The sequence below is a fragment of the Sabethes cyaneus genome, chromosome 1 (assembly GCF_943734655.1).
Source record: "Sabethes cyaneus chromosome 1, idSabCyanKW18_F2, whole genome shotgun sequence".
NCBI lineage: Eukaryota > Metazoa > Arthropoda > Insecta > Diptera > Culicidae > Sabethes > Sabethes cyaneus.
In genome coordinates, this window is record NC_071353.1 from 69,445,817 (window position 1) to 69,470,954 (window position 25,138).

Here is a 25,138-nt window from a genome sequence, read left to right on the forward strand (position 1 = left end):
CCTGGTGACTTCCCACAAATCTATTGGCTATTGGCGATAGTCGATAAAAGAGGACTTGAGACAGCACTTTGTAGGCGGCATTCACGATAGTGATTGCTCGGTAGTTCTCACAATCCAGCTTATCACCTTTCTTGTAGATAGGGCAGATAAACCCGTCTTTCCACTCCTCCGGTAGTCGTTCCGTATCCCAAATGTTGACAATCAGTTGATGCAGACAGCCGGCCAACTTGTCCGGGCCCATTTTAATAAGTTCCGCTCCAATGCCATCCTTTCCCGCTGCTTTGTTGTTCTTCAGCCGCTGGATGGCTTCTTTAACGTCCCTTATCGATGGGGGTGGCACATCTTCGTCGCTTGCTGCACCAATGTGGTCACTTCCTTCGCTATCATGGTCTTCCGCCTGAACGCCATTCAGGTGTTCATCGTAGTGCTGCTTCCACCTTTCGATCACCGCACGGTCGTCAGTCAAGATACCTCCTTCTTTATCTCTGCACATTTCGGCCCGCGGCACGAAGCCTTTGCGAGATCCGTTGAGTCTCTGATAGGACTTCCGTGTGTCGTGAAAGCGGTACAACTGTTCGAGTTCTTCGCACTCCTTCTCCTCTTGGTGGCGCTTCTACTCCTGGAAGAGTCGGGTTTGCTGCCTCCGCTTCTGTTTGTATCGCTCCACATTCTGACGGGTGGCTCTACGCAGCATTTGTACCCGCGCTGCGTTATTCTCAGCCAATATCTGCTGGCATTCCTCGTCAAACCATTCGTTACGTCGATTCGGTGCCACACTGCCTAGGACGTTCTCCACTACGCTGTTAATGGCTGTTTTCACGGCATTCCAACAGTCCTCAAGAGGGGCTTCATCCAGCTCACCCTCTTCCGGCAGCGCGGTTTCGAGAGATAACGCGTAGTTTTCGGCGACCTCCGGTTGCTTCAGTCGCGCTAGATTATACCGTGGCAGGCGGCGGTATCGTATGTTGTTCACAACAGATAGTTTTTGACGTATCCTTACCATCACTAGGTAGTGATCCGAATCAATGTTAGCGCCCGGATAGGTTCTGATGTCGATAATGTCTGAAAAGTGCCGACCATCTATCAGAACGTGGTCGATTTGTGATTTTGTCTGGTTGGGTGATCTCCAGGTGTACCGATGGTAGAGGTTGTGCTGGAAGAAGGTACTACGTATGGCCATGTTCTTGGGGGGCTCCGTAGCCGCAAGGTTACCGAGTCTGCTTTGACAAGCGAGTGGTCGTGGGTTCGAATCTTAGTAGAATCAAGCCATTCGATGTCAAGTGACTTTAGCATGAGTTTATTCTCAGGCCCCTCCATTTACCCTTCCTTCGTGCTGAATTCTATATTTACCCTCTGAAGCCTCTTGACAGTGCAAATGTCCCTCCTATAGTTAAGTGTACTGGTCAGAGGTACGAATGAGTCCTCGCCAGGGACGGCTATAATATGGGATAGTGCTGGCAGCGAGAAATAAGTGGGTAAAGTAGATTAAGCTTTGAAGGAAGGTTAAACCCCAATACACGCAAGCACGCATAAAATTTAATAAGCATATCGCTCACTCAATAGCGATTATAGCAAAAAGAAATGCAGTGCAGGTCATACAGCAAACACCCGGGCGATATTACAATAGATCAACTATACTGGTCGCAGTAATGAGTCCACACATGGAAAAAAAATGGCCATGTTCTTGGAGGCGGCGAAGTCGACAAGTCTTAGGCCGTTTTCGTTCGTTTGCGGGTGGGCGCTGAACCGTCCAATCACCGGTTTGAATTCCTCCTCCTGACCAACCTGAACATTGCAGTCTCCGATGATAATTTTGACATCATGTCTTGGGCAGTGGTCGTATTCACGCTCCAGCTGCGCGTAGAATTCGTCTTTGTCATCATCGGTACTTCCGAGGTGAGGGCTGTGCACGTTAATTATGCTTATATTGAAGAATCGGCCCTTGATTCTTAATCTGCACATTCGGGGGTTGATCGGCCATCACCCGATCACCCGCTTCTGCATCTCGCCCATCACTATAAAAGCTGTGCCCAGCTCGTGTGTATTGCCGCAGCTCTGGTAGATGGTATGACCATCTCCATACGTACGTACCATCGTTCCTTTCCAGCATACCTCCTGCAGCGCTACGATATCGAACATGCGGCTCTTCACTTCTTTAGAAAGCACGTGAGTACTTCCGAGGAAATTTAGAGACCGACAGTTCCATGTTCCTAATTTCCAATCGTTAGTCCGTTTTCGTCGCCTGGGTCTTTGCCGATTGTTCCGATTAGAGTTATTATTATTACTTACGGAGTCCATTGCTTTGGATTTTTAGTGGTTCAGGCTTGCAAAGCCCGCAACCAACCCCACAGTATCGCCGGAGGGCCAACGTAGTTTGAAGGAGCCCTCCTCCCCTGTCAGCATACGACCTTGGTTTCCACCGGGGTTGGTTACTCGATCTCCACCGAGGTTGCTCGTATCCCGGCTGGTACCACGAGGAGATAGGGGTAGGAGTTGCTAGGTAAGAGGCTGTGAACCACTGTGGGGTCTATTTTATGCCCAGTGCACAAGGCACCGATGGTACGCATTACCAAGCCGTTTATCAACTAAACGAAAGTGAAGCTAAACGAAACGAAAACTAAAGCTAAAATTTTTCCATACATTTCCGAAGGATGCTTCCCAGGCACAGACGACCATTATACACACCAAGCTGTGGCAGCTATGGCTGCTGCTGCTTCAAGGCAGAGAAGTAAAATAAACTTGGATGTTTTTTTGCTTACTACAAAGCACAGTGCTACCTAGGTGCTACTTTCCGATTTAGAATGTTGACCTTCTGTTTTTATATGACAGACTTCGCAGCCAGCTTAAGGACTACAGGACAATTATAGGACTGGTGCTACAAATCTTTTGACTCTTACCGCCTGTTTCAGTAGAGATTCGAACATGCGACATCTAGCTTATTAGACCAGTGCCGTACCTTAAGGCCAACTGAAACGCTCAGACTTTTTGATTTTCTAACGCTGCAAACAAGCGATAGCGACAATGCAGTTATGAACTATCTCATTAATGCTGTTCTCTTTTTATAGCAATAACATATTATTTTGAGGACTTAAGTTTTCTCTTAGAACTTTTTTTTTGAAACGATGATTCTACAATTGATGAAGGGACGGTAAGGGAAAGTAATGAAGAAGGATTTTTTCGGGAATGAAGGGGAAGGGTGGAAAGGAAGGGAGGGGGGGGGTAATAGATAGCTATGGTTAACAAGTTGTCGTTGTGACTCCTATCTTTTGTCCAATGCTGGAAGGTGCATGGGTCGAACCAAGCTGTAATCAGAGATTATAACCGGATTTGAACCCACAACACCTGCCAGGGCGTGTCGCTCACTGGTACCCGTGTACCTTTGAACCACAAAGGCGCTGGACAAAAGAAGTCTGCACAACCCCCCTTATTAACCATAGCGCGACATGGGTTGGTCTATTTTTAGACACACAATTGTGCCTCTTCCTTCACCTACTGTAGAAACCACCGACCGAGAAGTTTAATCTAACGTCTTTTTACTTTCAGGACGACGACACTATGCAGGCCCTTACGACTTGCAAGGTACTGCTTGTGACGCTGTTCGTCCGAAAGCGTGTTAGTCCGCGTCCGGTTCGACCCATGCACCTTCCAGCATTGGACAAAAGATAGGAGTCAGTGAGTCACAACGACAACTTGTTAACCATAGCTACCTATTACCCCCCCCCCCCCCCTTCCTTTCCACCCTTCCCCTTCATTCCCGAAAAAATCCTTCTTCATTACTTTCCCTTACCGTCCCTTCATCAATTGTAGAATCATCGTTTCAAAAAAAAAATAATATATGCCTGACCGCATTTCAAGGTCATGACTAAAGTCACGAGTTTGGTCAATTCTTAGAACTTTGTTAATAGCTGGATGTGTGAGGCAGATTTCTATACTGAAATACTCCGATTTTGGCACTGGTAAAAATATTCGTTTTTGATATGAAAAATAGCGCACCTACCAAAAATACAATTGATTAAGCAAGATATAGTATTACTATTATGCTGCTTGTTTTACCTCACTTTACGCTATTTTACACTACACATATATCAATATGGTGTAAAACGTTTTCTTTAATATTCGAGGTTTCTTCGCGAAAACCAGCCTAACCGAGTTCTACGTCAACTTCGCGATCATGTCTGGAGCACAACCTTTCTGGTTTGATTTTTGCTATTATTTATGATCAAAACTTTATGAAAACTCAAATGCGGTCTCATTTTATTGTAATTGTAACAGTTGAACGAAGATAAAAGAAGGGGAATGTTTCATAATCCGCTCTCGAGTACACAAATTTTATGAATATTAATCTAATGATAATAATGAACATTAACAAAGCAGAAGATGACTGGCAAGGGGATTGTCGTCAGACTATATAAATGCAAAACATTTCAGACCCGTTTGGTACAAGTTGACAATAGTTTTATACTTTAACAGCTCATCATGCTCTCAGAATCTAGTGAACCGTTTTGACTTAAATTTTTTTCCAGCATGTAGAAATAAATTGTCTAAATTGTTGCCTAACCACTTTTTGATATCTTTTTTTTAAATTTTTAATGAGCTCTTAATTTGCGATTTTCTTTTGAAAAAATTGTGGCCATTTTAGTAATTTTTCGAATTTTCAAAAATCGCTGCATAACAACTCAGGTATTGACATAAAGCTTCAAAATCATCTTTAAAATTGTTTCTCCAATATTCCGTTGTTTCCCGGCACGTACCGCCAACCAGAGACTACTTTCTAGAGAGCATCCACGCGCCCAGCTGCCAACAGCAAAATAACTATTATACCAAAATAAATATTGTACCAACAGTAACTGTTGGTATAATATAATTGAATCGGAAAATTCATTTTTTCTTTATAAAGCTTCTCGTACAACGAAAGCAATTGTCTTGCCTTGTGACAAAAAGCTTGTATTTGATCAATTTATATCCCACAAGCATTAACTGAAGCATATACAGTAATAAGCCGATTTTGTCACCCCCATGATGAATTTAGGGGTGACAAAAAAGGGACAGTGACAAAATCGGGTATTTTTTCAATTTCTATGTTTTTGCAGATAACTTAGAACGAACTACATATATTTCATTCTGATCACTTTAAGGACATTTCGCACTTCCCTCTACCTCTCTGTGGACATTTGTCACCTGTTCACAGCAGTCCCTCAGGTATGAAAACACACGTTTTTCATTTGCGCCGAAATGGTTGATTATACTGGTTAACTATATTCATAGAAATTTCATAGCGTAAAAAACTCTTTCTTTTGGTATGAACGATTCTCTGATTAACCCCCCTAAAAGTAAGATAGAAAATTTATTTTTCAAGCAGTAAGAGATAGAGCAAAACAATGTTCTACAAAATTTTTGAGAAGATGATTATAAAGAACTTTGCCAAAGAAAGTGACCTTCTAGCTATTATAGTTGTGGAGATAAGAAACAACTTTTGTGAAAACTCGACGATAATCAACACAGTTCTTTTCACAGTGTTTTAACACATTTGACATGTTTCAAAATGATTTTCAAACTAAACTTTTGATAAATCAAAAGCGTGACAAAATCGGGTAAAAAACGTGACAAAATCGGGGGTGACAAAATCGGGTCAAAAACGTGACAAAATCGGGGGTGACAAAATCGGGGAGTGATAAAATCGGGGAGTGACAAAATCGGGTTACCACTGTACCTCAATAAACAAGAAAAATGAAGTTATATCGTGCTTAGTAGCGCAACTAATCGAGCATCTACCCTATCTTCGGCAATATTAAGTTTAGAAAGACACTATTTTCACATTTTCAAAGGAAATCATTCAAGGAATTCGAAAAGGATATTATTTTTGAGCACCAGTGCTGCCAAATATTTTTAAACTCAATTTGAAAACTAAATTTACATTTTTCTCTCAATGAAGACAATTTTAACTCAAGAATTTCAACTTCATCGTATTTCGCAGATGGTTTTTTTCATAAGAATCACTCATCGCCCCGAGGTATTCTTTGCCGATCCCGAGATACAGCGTTTTAAAACAAGTAATTCCCCATTTTCAATGTAAAACTAAGAGAAAATGCTTAGTTTTTAAAACTGAGTCGAATGGCATATGACATTCGGCCCGCAGGACCTTCTTTCCATTCCCGGGTTTTCGAGTTAATTTGAGTGATTGCTATAAGATCTTGCTCCATATTTCTTTCCATTACAACTTCCAAATACATAAAAATGTGTATCCTATATCTCGGAATGCATTTTTCGCTTTTGTATTTATCATTTTCAATGATTTTTAGGACTATTCGGAAAAGTTAATATTTCGGAAAAGTTAATCGACCCATTCCCCAATCGATTAACTTTTCCGAGAGTCCATTGTAGTTGCAAGGTGCAGCTGACTGGTATAATGGTTTAAACACACTGGCTACCTCAATCACCTTAATATCTGCTATGACCGAAGTATGCATAAACCTGTGCAAAAGCAGGAATTGAACGAAAAAACAAAGAACCAACAAGGAAGGAAACAAACGTGAGTGAATTAATGAAAGCGAAATCTCAGAATAGTTAAAGAAAAAATAACTTTTTAGAATGTTCGTAAAACTTTTCCGGATAATTAAAATTTTTTCGAGTTAACTCTTTCGAGATTTTATTATACTTAGCTCAGTGTGTAAATCTACATTTTACTCAAAATGAAAACTATATAATTCATTTCGGTTTTCTTTCGAAATGTTTTATCGTGAATTAAGAAACAAGGTTGCATATATCTTGCTGAAAATACGCATCTGTATAAGTGAACACTGAACTTTGTGAGAAGACTGAGCACTTCTTCGTTCTTATATAGTATGCAATAACAACAAACCTATAAAGCATATAGGCAGGTTATTGAACTTGAAATTTCGCCACACTGTCTCAACACCAATACAGACTGATTAATTGCGTACTAACAGATATCAAATAAAATTGTATTTACAATCACTGATCAGATTACGTTTTTTGTAGTAATTTGTAGTAAGGCCATTGCAAATCATATTTAAAGTTTTTGTCACCCCCCCCCCCCCCTTGGAAATTGGCTTGAAAAATCGGGGGGCAAAAAATAATTTGTAGGATATCAGTCAAATTTCTTTTTATAAAATCAATTATCTGTGGGCTCTACAGTCTGAAAAACTCGAAAAATGAGTCTCCCAGTTGAATTAACGCTTCTAGCACGAAACAGAAATGGAAATTCGAACAATAGAATTTCCGAAAATCGTCCAAAAATATTTTCCTTCGTGTTTGTCTTTTTCCGTATATTTTTGCATAGAAAATAATAACGTATATATTATAAGCAAGAACAGATTCGGTTTTCACGTTTAAACCTCAAACAAAAATTCTTAAAATCCATGTTTTTTTTTTGCTCGATTAAAAAATTCACTTTGTTTTTTTCCGCCCCCCCCCCCCTTCAGTGGCCGAACACCGGAAGGACAAAAACTTTATAAAATATTTGTAATGGCCTAACTAACATCCTATCTTACAATTATTGCAGCTAAGACGCCTGACATTTTTTAAAAATTATACTCACAGGAAAGCTTGATTGAAATTGAAATTAAGAAAAAAATTCACAATCGAATTTCACTATTATTCGTAGAATTCAATCGTAAAAAAGTTTTCTTTGATTTCAATCTTCGTAGTCCATTAAGACGCTCAAAAAACTTCAGTCACAGAGAAATGTTCTGGTAATTAATAAATCAGTAGCTTTTATAAAACTTCAACTCGTCGAAGAAATGCAAGAATTCAATAAAAATTCCTCTCTATTGGAAAATTTTTAAACAACATAAAATCATTTACGGAACACAAAATATTTAAAAATGGCGCAAAATACAACTACAAGTTCAATTGGAAGCTTGCAACCCTTTCTGTTCCTTCTACGGGAGGAAAGCGATCAAGTATTTTTATTAAATTGTATGTAAATATATTCTAAAATAATCAAGCTAATTACGTATGTATAATGCCTACGTTAATGAAACAAAACTTGCCCAATTATATCTTGTGTAAACTCTGGTATCGCTCAACAGGAACTGTTCGCATTTTTGCTCATATAAACAACGTCTACATAAAGACCCGGGATTTTTATGTGTGAATATGTGAACTAACTGAAAATACGACTCTCGTGAGTATTCTCACAGTTTCCATTCCAACTGGTTATATGTTTGGCTCTTTATCAGATCAACTACTACCATCTCACGAAGCTTAGACAAACTGTGAATTGATACTGGCAGAGCTGCCACCATAGCCACTAGCTCAGTCCCGGTTCAATCGTTCTGATTGTTGTATCTTTACTCGTTTATGAATAACTGCAACCATTAACTATTTTTTAATCTTTACGCCTTAATTTGATAATCCAACATCCATCCTTTCGAAAAAGTGTAACATTAACTTAAATTTTTTCTATAAAATTGTTCAGTTTTACACAAAATGGCTCGTTCACTTATGAGATTCGGGAAATATCTAAGTACAAATTACAACAATCCTATTCCACTTTCGGTGATATCAGTGCGAAACAGATGTAAGTATTATGCTTCAATTTTCTCCTAAACGACGCGACGCCGTGTGCTTGCGGTACTATCTGACAAAAAAAGTATATAAGTGTAAACAATGCCGGTCGGAAACTGCGGAACCAAGTTTTGTCTCTTTCAATTGTAAAAGTGTGGAGACAAAAAAATGTGCCCAATATAAACAGTATCTCCGCTAAGCGCTACATGCAACTATGTATTAATCTTCATAAATACTCCAATGGTGTGATTTGATTTGAAGTAGGATTGTGGATGGCATTTTCGGTGTAATTCTAATTGTTTGGCACTGTCTGCTTTTGTGTTTCATAAATTTATAAAATATATGGGTAAGGAGTCGTGACAGTTTTCTCGCAGAATCTGAAAAGCAGAAGCGGATCTAAAATAGAAGCAGGCCGAAGCTACAAGCTGGGGGCGCAACTCACATACAATTATTGTCGGTCAATGAATTTTTCAATTTGACAGTCCCATACGAAAACCAATCTTGAAAAATGTAAACAAAAAACTTTAAGGTGCACATCTGCGTAGGATGTACGAAATAGTGACGTAGGACATAATATTCAGTTTTAGTTTCGTTTTGAGATTGTATATTTATTACAATAGGACACGTCTCTAGTAGGACACGTCTCTAGTTTCTGATAATAAATAACAGAAGTTGGCGCTAGTGTTTCATCATGCGCCATGTGTGAGAGTACGCTTGCAACTATCAATTTTTCCCTGTTGTATACATCAGATATCGTTACTTTGTAACCAGGGGGGTGGTGTCAAGCGAAAATTTCGTACCTAGCATTGAAATCATCATCCCCATAAAAAATTCCTCCTATTTAGTATTTGCAATAGTATTTCAAAAACAACAATCCCAGTTCTTCCAATGTTCGTTCTTCATAAAAACACAAATACTCAATAGTAAAAAGCATTCAGTCTATTCGTAATAAGCTAACCAAACTTGTTTTGTTTGAAGGTCATTGATAATTGTCGCGATGAATTTTTGTTGTAATTAATTAAAACGAGCTTAAAGTTTCACAGTCGATTTAGTTTTATATGTAAGTCAAATTTTTTCTTCGCTGTTATTTCAATTTCTAAACAATTAAAAACGCCTTAATTGAAAGTAAAAAATTTATAAAAATATTGCTCACATTTCTTGGTCACTCTAATTTGGAAAAATGGTAACCCTAAGAGCCAAATTTTTGGTGTATGTTAGTAACGCATCGAATATATGGAGTTTGACAAGCACACCATACCCAAGTAACAACGGTAGCTGAATTGTAAGAGCAATGGCTGTTTACGGGTTGGTTTAAGGCGATCAAAGCTGCATAAAGTAAGCACTCAAATGGTGTTTAAATAAGCGATGTTTAAGCTACTTTAAGTTTTTCAAACCAGTTCTCTGCCAAAAGCTGATAATAAAACTTAATAACGGATTTTTCTGCTAAACAATCTGCTTCTAAACAGCCATAAACATCAAACCGTTTTACGGCTGCTTAAAGGTGTTAAAATGTAGAGTGGAAGCTTTCATTAGGCTCACAGCTTTCAAACTACTTTAAGTCTGCTTAAGGGTGTTAAAGTGGCTTTACAAACTTCTACCGCGTTTTTTTTCGGCTCACAGCACACATACTGTCAGATCATAGAATTTCGCAATTCGGCTGACAGCCAAAGTTTATCAGTTATCGACATTATCGACTGCTTCACGCTAGGCGGGCTAGGCTTCAGGTGTAAAGATATTATCACCGTCTGTTCTGCAGATGCAAAGGGGGCGGATCATACGGTGAGTGCTTATGGATCAAAAGATGGCGGGTTCAATTCCCGGAAAAAAAACATGCATTTTTAATTAGCTAGCTTACTTGTACGAATTAAAGTTATTCGAAACTAAAAATATATCGCGTTGACGGCGAAATAAAAATGACGCGTTCCATTTTTTTAAATTTAAAAATAGATTTTTTTTGGCTGCATAAAGGTTGATGAAGCGTTGATTAAGCGACTGGAAAAGTAGATTGCAAAACTATTTCTCGTTCTAAAAATAGAATTGACAGCGTTGCGCAAACTGGCTATTTGAAAGTGCAAAAAAGTTTCTATTAAGCTTCATTGCAGCTTCGAAAGCAGCTATTAATTAGCCTGAAGCTTGATAAAATCACCAGATTTAGATGTTTAAGAGCTGAAAAAAGGTTTTCATTTCTAAATCAAAACCATAGATCAGCCGCAGGTTGAATAAAATCAGCTATAAAAGCGTTTGATCAGCTTGAAATTGTTACTTGGGATAGCCCTGTTTGTAACCAATATTGTGTATTTCGGAAACAATTTTGCGCGACAAAAAATTTACTCAACACAGCAACATTACTCTCTCATGCATCTCAGTTTCTGTTGTGTTTATCGCTAAACGCAATATAACGTTTGACACCTAAACCAATAATTAGTTGGTAAACATTGTTTTTATTTATTGCGTTCATGTTGCAAAATTTAGTTTTTTCGAATTAAAATGCCGCAAACATATTCAGCTCCTAGCTCTCGCACGGTATCAAATCACTTTTCCGAGCTCTCGGATGAATGGTAGTAAGATGCTATAGAGAGGTATGGGAAAAGTTTGTTTTTTTCAATGAAAATTAGGCAGAAGTCCTGAAAATTAAGTATAGCAGAGTAACTGTACCACAAATAAAATATGATTAGTGATTGCAGGTAGGTACACATAGAAATTTTGATTTTACTACCACTAGAAAAGCGCCATCTCTTGAAAAGCAACGGTTCGTATGGTGTCCTATTATTGATTCTGCAATTATTGTTTGATATTACAGTAAGATTTCGAAATTTACAACAAATGCGTGTCGCCAAAGTTGACAAAATCGAGACTTGGTTTATTTTTCTCTTTACTATATCTTACTTTCTATTTCTCTCTCGCAAGTAGAACCTAATGAACCGAATGAACGAAAAAAGTGTAAGTTAACCTTTACGTCCCGACATCAAAAATTACGGTACTTTCATTTACACTTTTGGCTCTATCTCTACTGATTTTCATTCGATTTTTAAGTAATCAGTCTTAAAAGAACCACATAATACTGGCTTTTAATGAAAAAATATGCCGGTGAATTATGGTTGCATTTTCTCGGAAATATTCCAGATCGCGGTGGGATTTTTTTGACATCATAAGTAACAGATGAAATAAAACTCGAAATCTGCTTAATTGACTGCGCAAAAGTTATCCATTTCATTTGTAGTCACTAGTAATGACTTTAACACTACAACACACGCCTCACACTACGGAACATCCGTTGTCGGTTCTACCGGAACTCAAAAGAGGTCATATGGTATTCTCTTCGAAAACATGGCAAATGGGGTATCAAATGACAGGATTTTTCAACACGAGCTCTTTAGTGCTGGATGTATTTTGAGTCGATCTGGACATTCCGGAACATCCGGCATCGGTTCTACCGGAACTCAAAAGTGACCATTTTGAATTCTCTTCGAAAATATGGCAAATGGGGTATCAAATCACAGAATTTTTCAACGTGATCTCTTTAGTGGACGTTTGGATGTATTTTGAGTCGATCTGGATATTCCGGAACATCCGTTGTCGGTTCTACCGGAACTCAAAAATGGTCATTTGGTATTCTCTTCGAAAATATGGCAAATGGGGTATCACATCACAGGATTTTTCTACACGAGCTCTTTAGTGCATATTTGGTTGCATTTTGAGTCGATCTGGACATTGCGGAACATCCGACATCGGTTCTACCGGAACTCAAAAGTGACCAGTTTGAATTCTTACCAATACCAATCGATAAGGTTCGACGAATTGAGCAATGTGTGTGTGTGTGTGTGTGTGTGTGTGTGTGTGTGTGTGTGTGTGTGTGTGTGTGTGTGTGTGTGTGTGTGTGTGTGTGTGTGTGTGTGTGTGTGTGTGTGTGTGTGTGTGTGTGTGTGTGTGTGTGTGTGTGTGTGTGTGTGTGTGTGTGTGTGTGTGTGTGTGTGTGTGTGTGTGTGTGTGTGTGTGTGTGTGTGTGTGTGTGTGTGTGTGTGTGTGTGTGTGTGTGTGTGTGTGTGTGTGTGTGTGTGTGTGTGTGTGTGTGTGTGTGTGTGTGTGTGTGTGTGTGTGTGTCTGTGTGTGTGTGTGTGTGTGTGTGATGCTTGACTTTAGTCGTCTGTTTCTCGGTGATGGCTGAACCGATTCGTTTGCTATAACGCTTATTTCAAAGGTGTTATCACCTTGTAGATCACTATTGAATTGTTTTGCGGTCCGACATTTTGTTTAAAAGTTATAATTAATATTTTTTTAAACGGTGGTTCTACAATTGATGAAGCGACGGTAGTGGACAGAAATGAAAAAAAAAATTTTTTTTGGTGAAGGAGGGGAAGAGCGGAAAGGAAAGGAGGGGGGGGGGATATTGGTAGCTACGCTTGACAAGTAGTCATTTTGACTCCTACCTTTTGTCCAATGCTGGAAGGTGCAAGAGTCGAACCAAGCTATAATCTGAGATTATAACCGGATTCGAACCCACAACACCCGCCAGGCCATGTGGTTCGCTGCTACTTGTACCTTTGAACGATAGAGGCGCTGGACAAAAGGAAACTGCAAAATCCACTTATCAAGATAGCGACGCGTTTGGTTGGGTTATCGACACATATTGTGCCTCTTCCAACATCTATTGCAGATTACCACCGAGCGAGAAGTTTTAATCTAACTGGTTTTTACTGGCAGGGCGACGACACTATGCCGGCCATTACGACTTGGAAGTTACTGCGCATGACGTTGTTCGTCTATCAGCGTGTGTTAGCCGCGTTTCTCGGCGCGGGTTTTCGAGGGAAGGCCCCGTTCCTATGAAATAGACTAATCTTAAGTTTTTAGTCTTGACCTTGAAATGCGGTCATACATACATACTAATATTTTTTTTGTCCCCTACCGTCCCTTCATCAATTGTAGAACCATCGTTTCAAAAAATATTAATATATATGTATGACCGCATTTCAAGGTCAAGACTAAAAACTTGGGATTAGTCTAAAAGTTATAAGCAAAAATGTCAAAATTACGTGGCATGATTTTCTCCGGAACCGCTCAACCGATTTCAACAATTTTAGTATCAAATGAAGGCTCTTGCTACTGCAAAGTTTTTAGGAGTGTTTTATTGGAAACAATCAAGCGGTTCAATAGTAATGCTTAAAAATGTGCTTTTTCAAGGTGTAAATTAGTCGAACATTTCTCAGAGACGGCCAAACTGATTTATGCGCTATTAGTCTCATTGGGTAGGTAATATAGCCTCATAGATGACTATTGATTTGTTTTTTGATTGGATGTTTAATTTGAAAGTTATGAGCAGTCGTGTACAGCATAATAAAATTTACAATTATTCATAACGATTTTAACCAGATAATTAATCAGATTTCAATTATCTTAGTATAAAACGAGAGGCCTTAACGCTGTGAACATATCTGCTAAATCTTATAAGAATTGGCCTTACCAGTCAAAAGTTATTTGAAAAACATTGATGAAATTATTTAAGCAAACTTTACTGATATGAACCAAACAGAAAAAAACGCGATCATGTGCTCTAGCGCAAAAATGCTTAATTTTTCAGGTAGTGTGTCTTTGGGAGAGTTTATTTAAAAAATATGGCGCAACTTTCTACACTATTAGGGTGACCGTATATCTACCTACGCTAATGTGTTACAAATTTTTGTTTTTTTAAATGCGTCCAAAAAAGTAGTGTCTCCACAAAAGTTGTAGAACACAGTAAAATAGGCAACTTTGCTGTACATAGTAACTATCTAGCTCTTACTGGTTGCGAAGTGTAATGATTTTTTAAAAATGCAGCGAAAATTGAAAAATTGAGATATCGAAAAGCGGCTACGTCACAATTTAGATAGTTAATTTTTACATGTTTAAACTATTGTAGGTACAGCATTGCACTTCCCTTCAACGTACCCACGTACCGAAAAATACTTTGGGCTCAACATTTCTGAAGGTAAAAGGTTCCTGAAAATGCAAAACAAACTAGTTTTCGACTTTCCAGTGAGGGTCCCCCTCAAATATCAATCCTGCCCAAGAAAAAAATATTCTACAAATTTGTCAGTATATTACATACACATGCATATGTATTAATGATAACTACCATAGTGAGTGTTATCAAAAAGTTTAATTATGTTCCGAAGGCGTGTCGAATTCTATCTCAAATGACAAATGATATGGTATAACTAAAGTCCGTTTCACCAATAGGTGGATTAAATCAGGTTTTTAAATCAGTAATCAAAGTACGAGTTTTGCTTTTTTGAAGGTCAATATCTATGTCGTTTCTATGGGGCGATGTTTAAGGAGTGTGGTCAAAATGAATTCCTTCTATAATCAAAATTTATTCTAATAACCTTGGTTGTTATTCTTCATTTTAAAGATTTTGATTACACGAACTATGAAACTTTTACGAGCGAGATGAATAACCTTCAAAAATGAAAGCAAAATTTGTAAGTAAAATCCACTCTGCAACTTGACAGTTTGAATGTTTGTAATAGTAGTTGTGGCGCTTTCCCAAGCAAACTAATACTTGGTTATATAGCAGTAGGCATCTATAAACAATTCTAAATATTTAGTATACCCGATTAAAAAAAAGTGAAAAACAATTTTTGTCTATGGGTCAACGCACTATGCAAAGTGGTGAAACGATTGGTAAGAAAAACATCTTTAATTTCTGTAAGGTAGCAGGAAAGCAATAGTGTATGTTCTTTATTATGTAAATTGCTTCCAAATGCACATAGAAATAACTCTGAAATATATTGAGGGTTGGACGTATACAATGTTACTACTTTGGTAAATGTTACATATAACGCATGTAGCATGTATTTATGCTGCATATAGTAAGTATACATGAATGTAATCGAATTATTACATGCATGGATACATGCTACTAACACTACAAAGAGACTTTTACGTAGTCCTGCGTCACCAACATATGCGGTCGTGTCTTGTACACAACCCCTCTGCTTTTTTGTAGATGGGACAAACCACACATTCCATCCACTCATGCGGTAATTTCTCTTACACTCACATCCTTGAAATAATCCAATATAGTGCCGTTGCTGGCGGTTCTTGGCCATTTTTGTAGAAGCCTGCCGAAAGTGGGTCCTTTGCAGCGGTTATTGTTTATAGGCACTGCTAGGATAACTTCAGTTCCATCTCCTTCTGTTATATCGCCGTTGAGATACTCATCTAAGAAATGCATCATATATCAGGCTTCAGTGTGTGTCCTTTATAAAATTCGTTTACCTTCTCATAGAACTTGCGCATCTAATTAGCTCGGAATAGTTGTTCTAGCTCTTCACTATTGCAAATTGCAAGAATAATCCTCACATTGCGGTTATCTTGACAGCTGAACCAAACCACCAAAAGATAACAGCATAATTTATTATAGTAATTTAGTATTTGAAAAACCAAATCAATTATTTTCCACGACAAACATGCTACAAAACTGATATTTTGTTGAACCACAACCCAGAAAACCTAAATTTTAATTTTGCGGTTGTATCGCGGTTATCTCCTGAGCGCGTTACCACCGCCACAGCAGGAGGATTTATTATAAGCGCCGCAATATCTCTGTCCTCCTATTAGAGCTTTTTGACGTAGGACTACGTCTTTCAGGAAGGTAGCTGGTATAAGGGGTTATTCCAGAAAATCGAAAAATGTGAGACGACAAATGAAAGATTTTGAGCGCTAATTGCTTAGCGGTTTTCTGATCGATTTTCAATATGTTTGCACCAATCGCCAACACGCCAACAAACCGTAATAATCGACTCGCGACATTCGGTTTTATTCTTGTTCCGTGTGTCGCAACTACGTCGCACGTGGTGCACTCTATATAGCGCATCAATGTGCGATCACAGTGCACCTCGTGCGACGTAGTTGCGACACACAGAACAAGAATAAAACCGAATGTCGCGAGTCGATTATTACGGTTTTTAACTGCAACAATAGCAAAACGTGTTGAAACGTGCTACATATTATGCATTTCTTCGTTCCTATTTTTTGGTTAGCAATATTTTTAACTTTTCACCAATTTTACATATTATTTTAAACAAGAACATTTCTTCTAAATGTGCTAATGTGTAAAAAGACACGCGAGAACTTTCAAATTGCTACTGCAAATCACAAATCATGTATGACTGCAATCAGATGGTTTAGTTCTGGATAGTCCATTTGTGGAAGAAAAACAACCCGTTGGTAATAAATAGTAATCGAAAACAATGAATTCTATTAAATTGATAAAATTCCGATAGTCCTATGTCAACTTCCCGTACATCTCATATGGATGTCCCAACCAGGGCTTCAACCACCCCTTCGACAGGCAACCATGCTTTTGTAGCCAACATCTCAGCGTGATCGAAAATGAAATAGCATTTCATCACTTCGTTTCACTCGACTGCCAGCAGCTTGATTTGGGCCCGCTGTCAAATTTTGAGCCCAGGACATGCTGTCGCAGACGTTCACTGCAACTCGATATAGAGATGCCGATGGGGTGGCTTCAACCGATCCTTTTTTTCTACCGCAGTCACACCACTGCGCATTCAAATTCACACCGTCTGTTTAGTGATGGAATACTAGGGTTGCCAAGTCTGAAAATTACAAAAACCGGCCGGTCGGTCCTACCTTCAACAAATGCGGAGGGGTTTGTAGCACCATATTAGAGGATTTGTCTGTAATGTGTAATGTGCGTTAGACAGTTTCCTGTGTAAATCATTGAAGATAGCTAGTTTTTAAGTGACAACTACTGGCTTCTGGCGCTAGTGGACGATTTAATGTATATCACAGAGTACAGATTAACAGGCTCGAAGGAAGTAATTGATTTTTTGTGTGTAAAATCTGTTGGTAGCGCCCTCCAGAAATAGTTTACCAAACGCATCAAAAAATATGCATGTACCTTTATCAATATTTCTTTGTGCTGGAGTTACATAGCAACGATGGCAGCGACATCAAGATTTAGTTTGCCACTTACTGCTCGAGGGGTGCCCTATTGAAGGATTACTCGTAGATTACATAAAAACCTTTTACACACTTTTTGTCAATTACCTGGCAGTCTGTTCTCTGTGTGTATATTACCGCCAGAAGCAAGGTATTATCATTGCAAAACTAGCTATCTTCAATGATCCACTGTTCAGGATTGGTAATAAATTTATCAGAAAATTTAACAAACCAGGCAAAAAGTACAAATCCGGCTTCATACGTCGGAAAACCGGCCTTTTTGCTGGATTAACCGGCCACCGGCTTTGCAAGTGAAAAACCGGTCGGGCCGGCCAAAAACCGGCCACTTGGCAACCCTATGGAATACGAACGCTATGCATAACGCCACTAGCAGCTTGCTCAGTCTTGCCTCCGTTTTGAACGGTAGAACGATTGCATTTTAAACATTTTTAACATTTTCGTTTAGATCAAGTGGCCTTTACCGTTTGGAACAGTGAATGACTGCAAAACATTCCAATGACTGGCAGTCACCACGCTATCGAAAAGCAACCGCGCTATTGTATTAGGGATGGGAAAACTATCATTAACTACTGATAGTTATCAGTAAGCAATAATATCACTAAATATCAGCAAGGTTTCGCTGTTATTGATGTTTATTGATATAGTTACGTCGTCCCGTTAGAAAAATTAGCGAGATTAAATTTATTGGTCGGTAGTTGTGTTCGATAGACGAGGATGACACAATATGTCATCGTCGTCGTCAGCAGCAGCTTAGAGCCGGTGTGGCTCATGTTGTTTAAGGTGAAATTAGTCGTCATCGATTCTGCCAATTTCAAAAGCAGTTTTTTTGTTTGAAACTAAAATTCTATTCATGAAAATATATTCGCTGAGTTTAGATTGGCAAGAAGAATGCAGTATTTACATTTTTACGAACAGAATCCCGCTTTTGGACCCAAAACTGCTTCCGAAATTGCGCTTTCCGACGAAAAGTTAATGACTGCTATTTTCCCGTTAAGCAGTCATCTCCATTCAACTCGACCTTGGGCCACTTGTCGACAATTTCCCAGCCGTCTCAGAACTCGCAAATAACTTTCAACTTGGTTGAGCCATCTCGCACGTTGAGACCCCATGCCCGATGGGGTGATTGAAGAACGGTTTTTTCATCGTACCGTCGTCAAGCATCCTCACAACGTGCCCGGCCCACCGTAGACTACCGACTTTCGTCAGATACATGATGGGAATCTCTCCATGCAGTGCAAGTAGCTCGTGATTAATACGTCACCGCCACCCTCCACTTTCAGTTTGTACTCCGCCAAAAATCGTCCGCAGTACCTTCCGCTCGAACACGGTTTCAAGTGCATAAAAAACTACTAGTCTAATAAGGGTTTTGTATATTGTGAGCTTTGTACGGCAGCCTATGCTTCTTGATCGTAGCATTTTGCGAATAGCAAAATAGGCCCGCTTTTCCGCTTGGATCTCCTTACTAGTTGTCCGCGGTCACCTGCAATCCCAAGTACACGAACTCATCTATCACTTGTAGTTCGTCGCTGTCAACGGTTACCGTCTGTGAGAGGCGCGCGTTTGTTTCCTAAGAACCTCTTTTTTGTAGTTTTTTCATGTATGTAATCTACGACGTATTTAGTTTTAGCCCAATTCTCCTAGCCTTTTCTTTCAGTCTGCAAGGTTCCTGGTTATGAGATCAAAGTCATCTACAAAGCTTAGGAGTTGGCTACCCTTGTTGAAAATCATGCCCCTCATTTCGATGCCTACTAGTCAGATCACCTCCTCAAGTGACGTTGAACAGCATGTTGGAAAACCCGTCACTTTGTCTCAACCCTCGCTGCTTATCGAACGAGTCCTGGAGACGCGCGACATACATCACTCGTTCCAATGTCGCTCTGATCAGTCACATCAGTTTATCCGAAAAACCGGTTTTGTGCTGGTCTCGATCGACTGTATTGTATGCTGCTTTAAAACCAATAAAGATGTGATGCGTGGATACGCTGTACTCTCGACATTTCTGCAAGATCTGTTGGACGGTAAAACTCTGGTCTGTAGTTGCGTAAGCCCCCATAAAGCCCGCCTGATGGATTACAATTTCTTATTTTTTTGCTTCAATGTCATGATGGGTAAAATTACTGATATTTACTGATAGTTAGCAGTAACGTACTGGAAACTACTGATAGTTATCAGTAACGATTTTCAATGATAGTTCCCATCCCTATATCATATGATTCAATACTTAAAAAAACCACCAACTCATGTGCATGGAAGAAGTCGGTCGGACTCCATCCAATACAAACGAACATTTTGCTTGACTCGGACCGACTGCGGGTGACAAAATATTACTGTGAGCAGCCGATTGGAGACAAAAAGAGAAACGAAAAAATACGTCATCTTATGCTTCCAGGTTCCAGTCAGTTTGCAGTTTAGATTCTTCGAATGAACGCGCAAAGCGGGAGAGCGACTGTTGGCTTTTCCTAGCAGACCGCATGAATTATAAGACTAAAAATCACTGTTAGAATCATAAAAAGTCAAGCTTGTTCAAAAAGAAATATTTTTCCTAACATAAATAATTTACCCATAGTAGTGGTAACAGCGAAGCAAAGCTTTGGGCATCTTTCTGAGACTCGATCCTTCTCTTCTACAGACTGTTAGAGCCAGCTGTTAGAGTACAGGATTACGGAGTACAATAACGGGGCCTCCCATATAGCCCAAGTAGCGCTGGCGGCCATTAAAAAAAAAATACGGGGTTAGTAATCGTTGCAACGACAACGATCCTACCGACTCTATCTAGTGGTGAGATGGTACCTATTCAAAACATTCAGTTACTACTACAAACATTTATGCAAACTGGTTCTTTTTGTTTGCGCAGAATAGGCAGTTTTAAATATTAAATACTCTCGACAGGTTAATATATCCTAACATTATGAATAAATAATGTTAAAAAATCAGAGGGGTTGTGTACAAGACACGACCGCATATATAGGTGACGTAGGACTACGTAAGTCTCTTTGTAAGGATAGTAGCATGTATCCATGCTTGTAATCATTCGATTCTTCATGTATACATGCTAAATGCAACATATATACATGCTACATGCTTTGTATGTAACACTTATCAAAGTAGTAACATTGCATACATTCAATCCTCAGGAGATTTCAGAGTTATTTCTATGTGCATTTGGAAACAATTTAACAAAATCAATGACATAAACTATTGCTTTCCTGCTACCTTACAGAAATTAAAGATTTTTTTTATTACCTATGGTTCCCCACGTTGAAGGGATTTTACCAATTTAATCATATTTTATCAACAGCACATCTTTTCACTACACTTCTAATGAAACGACAAGCATGCGTATTCATACAGTCATATTATAACCGAACACTACAGCTGTAGCACATTTTTCAAACACAGACATCAAATTCGCCTAGGATAAATTGTCTCGCAGTAAAGAATTTGCGATCTGTTGGGACGACGAGCTTGTGTAATTTTCTCTGGCACTCTTCCCTAACACAGACATCAAATCGGACTAGGTTTAATCGCGTTCGTAAGAAATCTGTTGGCACGAGGGGGTTTTGTCACCCTTTCTGGCGTACTTCCGGGCGTAATCGCGGTGTTAAGAAATCTTGTTGAAATGAGGAAACTTGGTCACTTGTTTTGGCTTACTTCCCAAGCACAGATATCAAACTGGTATAGGTTTAGATCATCGTAAAGAATCATTCAACCTATCACGAAACGAGAATTCTGGTAAAACATAGGTTCATTATTTTCAATTTTTTAATAGGTTAACATCAAGAATCCATACTTTTCTTCATTTGGGTCAATTCTTAGAAGATTTTAGGATCGATTGGTGTAACAACATTGAAAATCGATCGGAAAACCGCTGAGCTATTAGCGCTCAAAACCTTTCATTTTTCGTGACGCTACATTTTTCGATTTTTTGGAATGACACCCTATCTCAAAACTTGCCGTAAGTCCTACGTCAAAAAAACAGAATGCAGGACCTATATCAGCAGCTATGCAAAGTTAGGTTGAACTCAGGAAATCTTAGCAAATCCAACAAACTGTTTCTGCTAATTTAAAAAAAACTGAGTTTTTTACCATTAAAAGAGATGTATTTAAGCGAACCGTATAGTCCAGGTGCACATTATATAAATGCTGTTTAGAAGCATAGTTGCATTTCACCTCATAAAGTACGCATTTTACACAAGTACCACCAGTATTGGTACTACTCCGCTATGGGTACACTTACCCTAGAAAGCCACTCACAAAAACTCTAAAAGAGCAACTGGCCAATCAACATCGCACAATAAATATTTCTAGTGGATTACCACTAGCGTGCCTAGACCTCAATACCAACCAACTTTTAAAATCCTGCTTGACACAGAAAAATCAAATCTGTTTCTCTGTAAAAAATTAACTTACAGCAATAATTCCGGACAATCCAGAATAAAATTTCATAGAAAAGACCCACACACGCGTCAGTGTTTACTAATTTCTCTTGTATTATTCGCAGGCTCGGATACCCGAATTAAAGCTGTCAAACCCATTGTCGAAATGGACGGAGATGAAATGACAAGAATTATCTGGCAGTTTATAAAAGAAAAACTAATCTTCCCCTATGTTAAAGTAGAGTGTTTGTACTACGATCTTGGGCTTCCGTATAGAGATCAGACGAATGATCAGGTAACAATCGATGCTGCGAATGCAATCCTTAAGCATAACGTAGGCATAAAATGTGCAACAATCACCCCAGATGAACAAAGGGTAGAGGAATTCAAGCTTAAAAAAATGTGGCTCAGTCCAAACGGAACTATCCGTAACATTCTCGGAGGAACAGTATTCCGTGAACCGATACTCTGTAGCAACATTCCACGTCTTGTGCCTGGATGGACTAGACCTATCGTTATTGGTCGTCATGCCCATGGTGACCAGTATAAAGCCACAGATTTTGTTGTATCCAAACCAGGCACCGTAAAACTGATTTACACAGGTGATGATGGAACAACTGAGGAACATACGCTGTTTAAGTACAAGGGCGGTGGTGTTGCTATGGGCATGTACAACACGGACGACTCTATTAAATCGTTCGCTCACTCATCCTTCCAAATAGCGCTGGGCAAAAAATGGCCGTTATATTTATCCACCAAAAACACAATCCTGAAGCGTTACGATGGTCGCTTTAAAGACATTTTTCAGGAAATTTACGAAAAGTTAGCATTAGGTTCTATTTCTATTAGTCTAGTTAAGTTTTTATTAATGATGCTAATTCTTTAGAGACTACAAGAAGCAATTTGAGGAGGCAAAGATTTGGTACGAACATCGATTGATCGATGATATGGTTGCCCAGGCTATAAAGTCCGATGGTGGATTTGTGTGGTCTTGCAAAAACTACGATGGAGACGTTCAATCCGATGTTGTTGCGCAAGGCTACGGGTCACTTGGGTTAATGACTTCAGTTCTGGTATGCCCAGACGGAAAAACTATCGAATCTGAGGCGGCCCATGGTACAGTAACACGTCATTACAGGTAAATATATTATTCATATGTTATGAGTAACCTCAATAAATTCAAATATGTATGTAACAGAGAACATCAAAAGGGAAAACCAACATCCACCAACCCGATTGCTTCAATCTTTGCGTGGACTCGTGGGCTGGAACATCGTGCTAAGCTAGATAGCACCCCTGAACTCGGTCGCTTTGCCACTGCACTTGAACGGGCTTGCGTAGATACGGTTGAATCTGGAAAAATGACCAAAGACTTGGCCATATGCATTCATGGAATGAAGAACACGAAGGAAGGCATGTACCTTAACACACAAGACTTTTTAGAAGCCATCGCTGATCAGCTAGAGCGTTCGTGGAAAAAATGAAGCATCCAAAATCACTTCTGAGTGACACTAAGCAAAATCAGGGACATTTTACCATTTTATAGATACAAAATCTATGTGCAAATAATTGCTATTAAATTAATTGCAAACCATTCGATATATTCAGTCTAGTGCCTCTAGAAAACTACTATCAAAGATACTCCAAATCCCCAAATACAAAATTACGCTTATGAGTGTACATTTACGCGTAAATAAGATGTAAACAGGTGTTGATGTCGATTTCTCCAACATGCTGTTAATGATTTGCATTGCACCTTATAAAAGGAACTAGATATGCCAGTTTTTGATTTCATCGTACATGAGTAAAAAGTATGCCTTCAATACTATCTACCGGCGGCAGAATTTACTAGACTATCATAGTCTTTGCATCGCCTTCTCATTTAACATAAGTGTTAATGACATATGATATAGTCAAACGTGTGTCTATGAGAATGCTTTACGAACACTGTGACAAGTTAGTAAACGCTCTTGCCGTTAGGAGCCACTTTACTGACGATTGAATTTGCAAAAAATGGCATGTCTAAAAAGCATAGATCTAAGATCTAATCTAATCTAAGGCCCCGTACAGAGTAGGGTAGGGTTTGGACCCCATCAGCAGCTGTACATAATTTGGACACTTCCATTTGGTTTTGCTGTAAGTGTCCAAATTATGTACAGCTACTGATGGGGTCTAAAATACGTTGGTTACCCTAAACGCGACAGCGACGCGACACGACTTCGCTCACATTCGTTTAAATACGCAGCCCTGCTTCCAGCGAAAAAGTGCTGCGTATTTAAACGAATGTGGACGAAGTCGCGTCGCGTTTACTCTGGCGTTACCCTAAGATTGCACTTATACTATTTTAGAGCCATTTCCTGTGTACATCTTATCGTTTCCATATGCTCGTATGTATGTTTTGACTAGATTGTGATCATAATTTAAGTTGAAACATCCAAATAAAAATCAATATTCTTGCACCTTATTTTAGTCATCATCACCACTTTTCGACAGACAAGACAAGATATAACACTAGGTATCTCATTCATCGCACGCTGTAACAGTCATTTCAAATATAGTGTTAGTTGGGAATTCCGCCATATTCGTCAAAATGGCGCTTTTTAACGAAAGGAGGAGAAGGCCACTTATAAAATACTACGAACAAGCGTCCGGGGTATACTCCTGTTGAAGTTGATATGTGGGAATTTCGATCACAGACAGGGTTGCCACATGCACAGATTATTCTGTGTTTAACAGATATTTGAAAGAAATCGCTTGTACAGAATCTGTATGCGCAGAATACAGATTTTCACCAATTACACAGATTAAACAGATTTTTGAGCTTTTACATGAGAGTGAAAGAGAAGGAAATAGTCAGCGAAATGACTCTCCGTCTCTTTCACTCTCATTGTTTTGCATTGGACAGATTTTTGCACAGATATTTTTCCTCACTGTACAGATGGCCAGAACTTTCCAACAAAAAACACAGAATCATATGTGGCATCCCTGATCACAGATGATGCTAGTATTCAAGCAAAATGTGTGTGACTATATTGTTGTGGGGTTTTAACAGAATAATCAATACATATAGAATGCCAGTGTCGCTGGTGTTTCAGTTTCATGGATTTTTGGTGGCAAACATGTTGCTGGTTCGTGTCTTGGACAGGAATGCCACATATAATTCTGTGTTTTTCGTTGGAGAAATCTGGCCATCTGTACAGTGGGGAAAAAAATCTGTACGAAAATCTGTCCAATGCAAAACAATAAGAGTGAAAGAGACAGAATCATGT

The 25,138-nt window shown here is 39.0% G+C and overlaps 1 protein-coding gene across 1 annotated transcript; it reads left to right on the forward strand.

Moving 5' to 3' along the window:
• Window positions 1-8,329: 8,329 nt before the first annotated feature.
• Window positions 8,330-24,325, forward strand: LOC128733174 (isocitrate dehydrogenase [NADP], mitochondrial-like). The gene is made up of 4 exons (XM_053826829.1): window positions 8,330-8,542; window positions 21,995-22,691; window positions 22,756-23,007; window positions 23,068-24,325. Exons 1-4 carry the CDS (start codon window positions 8,452-8,454, stop codon window positions 23,351-23,353), a joined length of 1,326 nt encoding a protein of 441 aa, XP_053682804.1. The 5' UTR covers window positions 8,330-8,451; the 3' UTR covers window positions 23,354-24,325.
• Window positions 24,326-25,138: the final 813 nt, after the last annotated feature.

Excerpts from the sequence above, each read along its gene's own strand:
- LOC128733174 (XM_053826829.1), top strand. The coding sequence starts at position 8,452 with ATGGCTCGTTCACTTATGAGATTCGGGAAATATCTAAGTACAAATTAC. Across the intron at positions 8,543-21,994 it reads GATATCAGTGCGAAACAGAT|GCTCGGATACCCGAATTAAA; the intron begins GTAAGTATTATG and ends TATTATTCGCAG. Across the intron at positions 22,692-22,755 it reads TTTCAGGAAATTTACGAAAA|AGACTACAAGAAGCAATTTG; the intron begins GTTAGCATTAGG and ends CTAATTCTTTAG.